The 11,118-nt window shown below is 30.5% G+C and overlaps 1 protein-coding gene across 1 annotated transcript; it reads right to left on the reverse strand.

Annotated features, from left to right (window-relative positions):
• Positions 1-471: 471 nt before the first annotated feature.
• Elp3 (elongator complex protein 3) lies at positions 472-4,778 on the reverse strand. Its single transcript, XM_089078438.1, has 9 exons — positions 4,481-4,778; positions 3,670-3,911; positions 3,395-3,598; positions 3,042-3,295; positions 2,779-2,968; positions 2,307-2,524; positions 1,959-2,219; positions 822-1,003; positions 472-708 (listed from the first exon to the last, which is right to left on the reverse strand). Exons 1-9 carry the CDS (start codon positions 4,497-4,499, stop codon positions 632-634), a joined length of 1,647 nt encoding a protein of 548 aa, XP_088934564.1. The 5' UTR covers positions 4,500-4,778; the 3' UTR covers positions 472-631.
• Between the last annotated feature and the right edge of the window lie 6,340 nt (positions 4,779-11,118).

The raw sequence follows: 11,118 nt of genomic DNA on the forward strand, positions 1-11,118 counted from the left end.
GTGATAATTTTCTTAAACAAAAATAATGGTATACTCTGATATTCTTCGTAAGTATTAATTGATCGATATTTGTCATAACAAATCTTTACATAATTGTAAAAATTAAAATATATTTTAAAAATATATTTAAAAATATATTTATATATCATTTTTTTATAAGTTTATTTTTGGTTTTGAATTACGAATCTATTTTCAATATTTCAAGATTTTGAAGCATTTAATTTCAATATTTAAATTAAGTTAAATATTTAAATATTTAAACATGTAATAATAAAGTAAATCAATTTTAAGTTTAAATAAGTCGACTTACTACTGTGATCAGAGTTATTTGGTATTTAGATATTTCAATATTATTTGTACTTTTGTTTCAATAAATTTACAAAAATAAAACATTATTAATGTAATTATGATTGATTTACTTATAATTTATTTAATTTATTAATTAAATGACATTTTAAATTCAACTATTCATTTTTCAGTTCGAAAGCTTTATTGTTATATAACTTTATTGCATTATTAAAAGTACAGTATTTTCTATATTTTGTTTAATTTACATATGTGCTGTTATTAAGTATATTACATTGTACTTATCGTTTATACATTCTTTCCTGTTGAAGTCAACTTTATTAGTTCATGCAAGCATTTTAGACATGTATGGGCCATCAAGTTCGTAACCTAACTTTCTGTAATAATTACGTGTACCAACGCCTATAAAAAAAATCAGCGTCATTATTATGATTTTCTAAATATTTAATCCATTTGATTTAATAATTAATGTAAAAATAAATATGAGGCAAAAGTATTTTTATATTAATATGTACCTGAAATTACGGAAATTTTACGAGATTTATGTTCCTCTCTTGCGATTCGTTCAGCTTCCTCCATTAACAGAATGCCAAAACCTTGATGTTGAAATTTTGTAGGATCCCGAGAACTAATAGGTACAACACTACCATAAACATGAAGTTCTCTTACTATAGAAGTATTTTCTTTCAATTCTGGTCTAGAAGAAATAAAATTGCTTTAATATACAGTTTTTATTTGGATTGATGCATTGACTCTGGTATAAGAGCGGTAGACTCTCAACATAGTTGGCGAGTTTTGGGTCTAATTTTGATCTTTATCTCATCTTTATTTATAATATATTGATTAAAAATTAAGAGATTATTAGAGATATTCTTTCATATATACATATACATATCAAGTCAGTGCCTATTAAAATGTGCCTTATAAAAAACCCTGAGAATTCTTTTTCTTACTACTTACTTTTATTCCAAATAAAATTAAAGAATTTTTAAATGCAACTTTGAAAAAGTTTACTTTATTATGTATATTTTTAATGTTTTCTAATCATAAAAAGAACCATTTACTTGTTAGTATTTGAATATTAATGTTTTGGCTTAATTATTCTAAAGTGACTTTAAATTTTCTTTATAAAATTCCTATTAATTACATGCTAATATATACAGATGTGTATTGGTTGTTAACTTGAATAATTGATGGATTACTATTATCTTGCATCATAAAAGTAAATTATCAACAATTTTTTTGAAGGAGCAGAATTTAAATTTAGAAATAAAATTTGCTGCACTGAATTGTAACGAAATTCTATGATATTCGCTAAATTTCAAGAATAAGAAAAAATTCCCTGAAAATTCCAGGTTTTCCAAGTTCTAGGCAATGGACATCTTTTATGTATATTTTTTATACATTTTTTATATATCTTATATGTATATACATTTTTTATAAGAGATATATGAATTTATATAAAAGTTATATAAAAGATTCATTTAATGAGAGTTTTGAGTTTAAAGAACTCATATTTCATAATAAATTCGTACATAAATTTGTTGTATATTAAAAAAATTTGTCTTTCAAGTTTTGAAAATACATAATTAAATTACACATAAGAATTAATAAAATTATATATGGAATTGATCAAGGCGTGAAAATCATACCTAAATGTGCCATCAGAGCATTTCCTTAATCTGAGTAGTCCGATTAAAATATCTTGTAACGGATCTTCATATGACAAAAACGTTTCCCATCCCTCATTAGCTACATAGTCACGTCGTATAAGCTCAACTTCATAAGGTTGCACTTTGTGATGTATTTCTTGAATCCCTACTTCGCGCGTCCTAACATCACGGCATTCTGTATTCATATCTTTCATTCTTTCTAAAGCTAATTCACGTAAATTTCCATGCTCTACACCAGAGCTATTTTTTTTTTAGAAGAAGAAAGAATACACATTTTGTTATCTATTATGACACATTATTTGCTTTCTTGTATGATGATATATTTACCTTACTAATGGCATTGGTATATCACGCTGTACACGATAAACGCGAGTCCATGGTGGTATTAAAGCTAGAATACGAGCTATAAAATCAACTAATACACTGGGTGGATAACTTTTATATCTGCCAGTTTTCCATAATTCATACAAACCAGTACCACGTATAACCAATGTTGGATAAATTTTTAATCCATCTGCTCGAAATGCAGGATTCTTAAAGAATTCCTAAAAATTTATAAAAAAATATAGTTTTATATATATATATATAAAACTATATATATATATATATATATAAAACCATATTTTTATAATAATAATTATTAATAAGAGTACTATATGATATTGTGCTATATATATATATATATATATATATATATATATATGAGAAATAATTATTACTATTATATTTATAAATAATTTATACTAACATATTTATAAATAATTACAAGTTAATATTGTTATATATGTAGAAACATTACTTTAAATTGAAAGATATCTCGTTCTAAATCAACATTTGGTAAATTCGGCATCATGTGAGCTATCACTTTGAATCCAGAATTTTTTGCTAATTGAAAACTCTCACATACTGCACGTACTGTATGTCCCCTGTTAGTATCACGCGCAATGTCTTCATATATAGATTGTACACCAATTTCTAAACGTGTACATCTGTCAAATTTTAAGTTTAGTTAAGTTTAGTAAATGATTTACAAATTTGAAATACTATATTAAAAGCACATACCCGTAACGTAACATATCTGAGAGATGTTTTTTGAGGCAATAATCAGGCCGAGTTTCAATAGTGATGCCAATACATTTTGTTTTACTGTGTTCTGAATATTTTACTGCTTCATCAACATTAGCGCTTGTATGACCAGAAAGAGCATCATGTAAATTTTTAATAAAATTATCTCTATAATCATCTGGCAAAGACATAAAAGTACCGCCCATAACGATAAATTCAACCTTGTCGACATCATGACCTAATTGCTTTAACTAAAAATATAATATATATTTATACATGATCACTATACTCTTATAGACAATAAAAAAAATGATTAAAAATTTATCTAAGATACAACCACCTAACTTCACCTGCTCAATACGATGCGAAGTTTGTAAGAAAGGATCATATCTCGCACGTATAGCTCTCATCGATGTAGGTTCGTATCCTGTATATGATTGTGTTGAATATTCAAAATCAGAATCTGGACCTCCGGGACAATAAACACAAATATTTCCCGTCATGTTAATATGTGGACATCTGTGTGGTTTGCACATTACTGCTACAACAGCAATCTACAGCATATATTAGTTTTTTGATTCAATTGTAAAGATTGTTAAAATATGATGATATAAGATAAACTAACCCCACTAGCAGTCCGAATAGGTTTAGCTTTCAATTTCGGTATGAGTATACTCCTAACATCATTAGGTACAGCTGCAATAATATCAACTAATCTTGGAGGAGAATCCAAGCCATATTTTGCAACAATTCGCATCTTTAATTTATTTAAATCAACATCTTGATTTTCTTTGTGTGCTTTTAATAGTTCCTGTATAATTTCAACAATTGTCAAATTTGTACGTTCCTGCTTACTTTGGTCAAAATCTGAAAAGAGATGGATATATTACAATGTTATGTTTCAATATAAAATAATTAGTAAATATTGAGGGGTTTAAATTGGCAAAATAATTTGACTCTTTACTCAGCAAATTCTGCATACTTAACCATCAACAGTTCATATGTGTTGTTAAATATACAAATTATTAAAAAATAATATGCTTCCATTAATGTATTTTCTATCTTTTAACAAATGTTTTTAAAAATATTTCCATTATGTAAATAAAAATTATAAAAATATAATTATATAATTAATATAATTTACAGCATAAATTAATCAACAGAGAACACATGTCAATATTTCTTTAAAAACTTTTAAATCCTTTTAAATAATCAATAATAAACTGAATAGCTAGCTTGAATCAGTAAAAAAGTTAGCAATGATAAAACAGTGCAATTTGTTAGCTATTCTAATGAATCAAGTAGTAATTATTAATATCTACTTTATTTGCTTGACAGACACACTAACCGCTTTGTTATTCATTTGAATAAGTTCAAATATAATTCTGAATATACATATCATATCGCAATAATAATACACTGTATGGCAGACTTACGAATTCGTGGTTTCCCCATGACTCTAAATTGTTCGTAATTTTATTTAAAATATATTTTTTAAACGATTAATATATATTTGCTCCTTTTTATATTTCAGCACGATCACATATGATACCATTATTTGATCATAACATAACCTAGATGATTGCAGAGCTACCAGATCACAGAACGTGGGATCTTACAGATCCCTCCCCCTCCCCCCATTTGATGCGAAATATTACTACCACGTAATAGTATGTGTATAATTAAAGCAAATTTCACATGTATGTGTATATATATACACACACACACACATACAAATATTTATATACTATACTTTTGGTTTCGCATCAAGTGTGGAATATGTTAGATAGGTTTCATGTGTTTTATGATCTGACATTGGCAACTCTGTTTGCTCAACCAATCAGAACATAGAAATCCATGTTTTGAAATATTTAAATGCTTCGAAACATTTGAATCAAGCCCGCTTTCTTAAATTATATTGAAGATTGAATGTTGATTATTCAGGACAAAGCAAAAATTGAGGTTAGAATTTGAAATTAGAATTTAGTCTACTTTTCAATTTTTAATCGTAATATTATTCAATAGTTTGGCAAGACTTTTTAGCAATTTTGATAATAAACGTATGATATTATAAACATATGATAATAATCATATGATAAATATGATATTTAGCAGATAGAGAATGAAAAAAATTAATTTATATTTGTAATGTCATATTATTAATATTCTGATTAAGATTTTTAAACATCAAAAAAGAGAACGATATTATATAAATATAATTTAATCTACACGATATACATATGAACCTTGCTGCAAATCTTCATGAATTTTAATCTCCATTTATAATGCAAATCTCAATTTATAGTGTGATTGAACAATCTTGAATGTTTAATCGATAATCTTAATCTCCAATGTATAATCTAATACAAACTTAATCATATCGATTTCAGATCGTGGAACATCTAACGCATATACAATACTATGCTTTAATATACGTGCTTCCTGATTTCATTACTACTATTATTATAATAGATGCTTTCCATTTAATGACACAAATCGGCTTTTATGATCATTTCAACCATCAAATGCGGCAATTTTTGTAATTCAATCAACTAAAATTATTTATCTAATTGATATAGAATAATAAAATAATTAACAGGTCTTCATGAATTAATATGTCAACTTTGTGTGTGTGTGTGTGTGTGTGTGTGTGTGTGTGTGTGTGTGTGTGTGTATCTTTTTATATTAAATTATTTTCTCTTAAGCATTTAATAAATTTTGGTTAAGCAACATCTTTACATTAAATAACAAATTTATTAATAGAAATTATTATTTTCTTTATCATTATTAGTAATAAAATATATATATATATATATATATATATATATATATATATATATATATATATATACTATTAAAGAACCATGCTTTTATGGGAGTTTGCATGATTTAAAATATTTGCTGTGCCTTAATACTTTCTCAACAATATGCAATCAGAGTAAGAAACAATAAATAAAAAAAAGAGACATCAACGAGATACATTAAAAACACCTAATATTGTGTAATTTTTATTTTATGTTATTGATTCATTATTTTATTTTATCTTATTTTTATTTCCTTACGAAAACACTATTTTATTATCAATATGTAAAATGTCTATATAATAAAAACTGTGAAAAAATTAAAAGTAATAATAATAATTAAAAATAATAACGTATTGTAAAGTAAAAATACTTTGATTTAATATATAAAATAATTGATAAAGTATAAAATTATTTATAAATGTCAATTATTTTAAATAATAATAAAGTACACACATTTTATGTAAATTTTTGTGATTATTAAAATCTAGACGTGTGATTATTTTATAATATAATAATAATTTTGATGATTTTATGATATTGTTAATAATATTCAATTTGAAAATACACTTTTACTATTAACATTTATTTTTAATATTTTACATGAAAATGACTAACTATGAAAAAAATGCAGTTTTGCAACAATTATATATTATTGTTTTTTAAATATGCATGCTTATTTACGACACACACACACACACACACACACACACACACACACACATATGTATAATAAAGATATTGTATTATAAATTCATCAAATATATTTATATAATCGAAAAATTTATATTAAGTAGTTGATAATATTAACGCTTTTCAATCTCCAGGTTCTCAGAATCACTTTGAAAATTTACCCAAAGTCGATGATTCTTAATAGTACATCAATAATAATAACGTTATTTATACTATTAAGTAAATAATTTTTTATTGTGATTTAATTTTGTCGCGATATATCGTATAAGAATAAAGTGTTTCAATCGTCTAATAAGCAGGTAGTTTGCAATCGATGATATGACTTACCGTAAGACGTTATCATGTTCCACGATCGGTCCCAGACCAAAAAGCTTCTAATAGAACGGTTAATTCAAGCGGTTTCGTCCATCCCACTGATTGGACGATCGTAAAAAATTAATCGAATCCGTGGGGTGTGCGGTGCAATATCAAGGGAGCGGTTACGTGATGCAATTCCGTTCTCGGCCGATCCAGCGACCTTATGGAAAATCGAGCAGACACGCCTGTGTGTGCGTGTATTCCGTGAATTCGATATTTCAGCTTGGCGGTTTTACGGTGTTTTAATCGTTTCTCGCGTATATCGAACAATTAAATCGAATGCGCGGCGAAGCGACCGCGAAATGAGAATTCTGATTCGCATCGCGATTATTGTGTGATTCTGCGAGTCGTTGTTACATGCTCCCGCTTTGATAAAGGAACGATTCTCGCTCAGTCGTGCCGATAGCCGATATTAATTTCGTTGACATTAATCGACGTCAATCAATTTTGGAAACTTCCATAAGATATGAGTTTCTAATTCGACCTACATCTCTCGCCTCGCGTCTTATTTCTTATTAGAAAATGATTAAATTAGATATGACAGAACATTTTGATATATAGTACAAAAGGAACAGTTTTGCCGAATATAAATGTAAAAAAATAATTTTGTTATACCATCGAAATAATTAGAAAGAATTTAGAAGAATGTAGAAAGAATTTGCTAGGATATAAAAAAAAGTTAGTTAGCTAAGATATAAAAAGATTTTATAGTATTATCATCGTGTTTAAACGTTCTACAAAATTAATTTTTAATCTGGCCAAATTTTTAAATAGACAGCAAAATTGTTCCTTTCGTGAAATAATTCGGTTACAATGTAGTAGTACAAATATAGCGAAAGCAGAACCGAGATTCTATTTCCAAGATTGCCGTTATAAGTAAAATTAAGAAATATGAGAACCCATGGAGAAATCCGACGAAAATGAAAAGCCACGTTCTACGTTTCTACGAACGTCGACAGATGACCAACTTTCGAAGATTCCATCATAGCAGTCGTTTATCCTACGGTAAAGGGGAATGGGGGAATAGATACGAGAAGGAGGAATGGGATCCCTTAAGAGATAGGGAGGACTCCTTTTTTAAGACGTCGAAAAGTTGGCAGTTCTTTCGCGTTCGATCGGGGTTGCTATCAGCTATCGGTGTTATTAAAGCCTCGACTCGATTTCCATGCATCTCATCGCGAAGTTGCCGGTCCAAATGGCGTCGGGGATGATAGGATGGGGCTCGTAAGTTAGTAGGACGGGGAGCGGGAAGAGGGGGCGGTGGTGCGGTGTGTCGCGCGCGGTCGGCTAAATCGGGGGAGGGGAGGGGGGGGGTCAGGTCGTGCCGGGGCGAAGTAGTTAAGATATCGAACGGGGTCGAAGATGAGGGTGGGCCCGCCGCCGCGATTAAGTTCATGCACCCTCTCACCCTCCCGGCGCGCGCTTTCGATTTTCTATACGGTCCACGGAAAGCCGTCAGGACAAAATTGCGTCACGTAACGGCACGCCGAGAAAATTTGTAATCGATCTTAAATTTGATTCGAGCGAGCTCTAAAGTACCCTAGAAAACCCGGAAGTTCGAAGAACGATTTACGAGTAAACGGGGGGAGTGGGGGGAAAAGAATGGAATATGTGCGGTGAATATATAGAAAGAGAGGGAGGGAGGGGGAGAGAGAGAGAGAGAGAGAGAGTAATTCCAAATATATAATTTGAAATTATTAAGATTATCATTATTGATTGATATTTTAACTATGAAATTACTACTAATATTGGGAAAAAAATGTTATTTAGCATTTGTCAGACAGCCATGGGAAAGCAATGGGGCTGTTTTTAGTCCGTATACTTAAAGTGTCCCTGGAGTCTATGAAAACTCTGAACGGTATCGTTAGTATCCTTCGGGACTCACATATCGAGAGAGAAAGATTTCCTTGTATGTCCCTACACGCTCCTATACGCAGCCACCCTTACTCTCTTTTCTCCTCTCTTGTGCTTCTTCTCCTTTTGCTCATACATATCCTGGCATCCAAGACGGGAATTTATGATACGTCGCGCATTTATATTCCCGCGCCTCTCATAAATTCTGCTTTACGCGCATGTAAGTGGCTCCACTTTTGTTCATAGATTCCTACGACTGTCAGATTTATGTTTCCGTGCGCAGCGTGCTATTCGACAATCTAAGATTGCGCGGAGAGAGAGAGAGAGAGAGAGAGAGAGAGAGAGAGAGAGAGAGAGAGAGAGAGAGAGAGAGGGGGGGGGGAGGAAGAAGACGAAAGACGAGAGGAGAAAGAAAGGGAGAGTATGCGTATACTGAAAAAAATATGCAACAATTGCATTAAATCTGCAACTCTACAAACTGCAACATGAAGAGAAAATACTTTTAACTTGAGAAATTCGAGAAATGATATTAGAGAACGTATATGCATAATATTTTTTAATAGTAATCTCTTCTCTCCTTTCCGCACGCTCTTAGACTTTCTGATTTTCTCTCGGTCGGTCGGTCGGTCGGTCGGTGCGACTCGACGATCGTTCCTTTCGTATCATCTGGACGGATAGGATTTTCGTATGAGCGTTTTCCGCGGGCGATTCCGACTCCTTTTCTCGTCGCCTAAAGGCTCGTCTGGACGTCGGGCAAGCGCCGATATATACCCCGACATGTACGTAGTACGTAGTACGTGCAGCCAGGACGATAGCCCGGGAGAGAAATCTCCCGACTTCGTAGATGGGGAACGACGGGACCCGATATTACATACTTCGCGATACAAGCTGAGCGCTACAAAAAACGCCCCCGGGCCCTACTGCTACCACCCCCACCTACCACCATCGCTATGGCGGGTAGGTTGGAGGTTGGGATTATAATAATTCGCGTCACTGCGTCCAATCTCATTCTGTGTGTCTGGACGAGAGAAAGAGAGAGAGAGAGAGAGGGGAGAGGGAGGGAGAGAGAGAGAGAGAGAGAGAGAGAGAGAGAGAGAGAGAGAGAGAGAGAGAGAGATGTATCGGCAGGAAGCACGAGTCGGTGCTTCGTTAAACGAACCTGTCGGTCGCGACACGAGCTTTTGTCGCGTACTTCGTAATACGTTTTCCTTTCTGTCTTCTTTTTTTTTTTAAATAACGTTGGAAATTGTACGATATCGATGCGTCGATTCGAGCAAGTTAAAAAAGAGATATCGAAAGGTGATCAAATATATATTATTTTTTTTTCCTCTTTTACTGTTATCCTTACAAGTCGTTCCTACGACTGATTATTATTATTATTATTATTATTATTATTATTATTATTAAATAAAAATGTTGAGAATTTTAATATTTTGATATGATAACAGCAAAATAGAATTATAATAAAATTAGAAAGAAATTAAATTATAGATTCGCTTATTTAACTTTTACTTTTACTTTTTTTCATTTAAAGTTATTTCACTTCTTTATAGATATTTAATACTGGAAGGTAGTATCTAGTTATTTTTGAATGTTAAAATTGTTGTATTGTTCAGTGCTTTTAATATTGCAAATAAATAATTTCCAGTACTAAATTGGCCAGTATTAAATTGGATTTCTGTAAGGATTAGTTTTTTTCTTGTTATCACGAAATGCTTGCTTGATTATTTGATTACTCTGCTTTCTATAATAATTGGCAATTATTCCATGTTGACTCGTTAAACATGGAGAATGATATTTAATTTAATACCGCACAATCGCATTATACTAATGGTATGGCGATATTGATTTCCGAAAGAGCTTTATTTGTTGCTTTAACGAAGCCGAGAGCAATACGGATTTAGTAATCTATATATATATATATATATATATACATTACGTATGCAAGTTCTGTTAGGACACCTGGGTAAACAGTAAAAGTGGAAATTTTGGGATCAAATTAGCATTTCAAGAGAAATTATCAGATTATAATAGCTCAAGATTACTAATTAATTTCATATTTTGTCATATCTAACATTTTAATTGATTTTACTGGTTAGATGTTGGAAAAGAAATGTGTGTGTGTGTGTGTGTGTGTGTGTGTGTGTGTGTGTGTGTGTGTGTGTGTGTATACACACACAATATTATATATTATCTGTACTGTAACTATGATAAAAATAAATAGATGATTTGTAGTATATATTACACTGAGAAAAATTTGCTATTGAATCAACAGCATTAGTCTAATTGGAAATAATTTTGTTAATTCAATGACATTATTAACGAAACGAAGATCTTGATTATTAAAACAAGAGCATAATATACTGTTT

Source organism: Pogonomyrmex barbatus, unplaced genomic scaffold (genome assembly GCF_055798465.1).
Source record: "Pogonomyrmex barbatus isolate J1 unplaced genomic scaffold, ASM5579846v1 scaffold23, whole genome shotgun sequence".
In the NCBI taxonomy this organism is placed as follows: Eukaryota; Metazoa; Arthropoda; class Insecta; order Hymenoptera; family Formicidae; genus Pogonomyrmex; species Pogonomyrmex barbatus.

What these genes read in the sequence shown, in the direction of transcription:
- Elp3 (XM_089078438.1), bottom strand. An exon ending in CTATTCGGACTGCTAGTGGG is followed by an intron (nt 3,599 to 3,669) that starts GTTAGTTTATCT and finishes TATATGCTGTAG; the next exon opens with ATTGCTGTTGTAGCAGTAAT. An exon ending in TAAAATTTCCGTAATTTCAG is followed by an intron (nt 709 to 821) that starts GTACATATTAAT and finishes TTTTTTTTATAG; the next exon opens with GCGTTGGTACACGTAATTAT.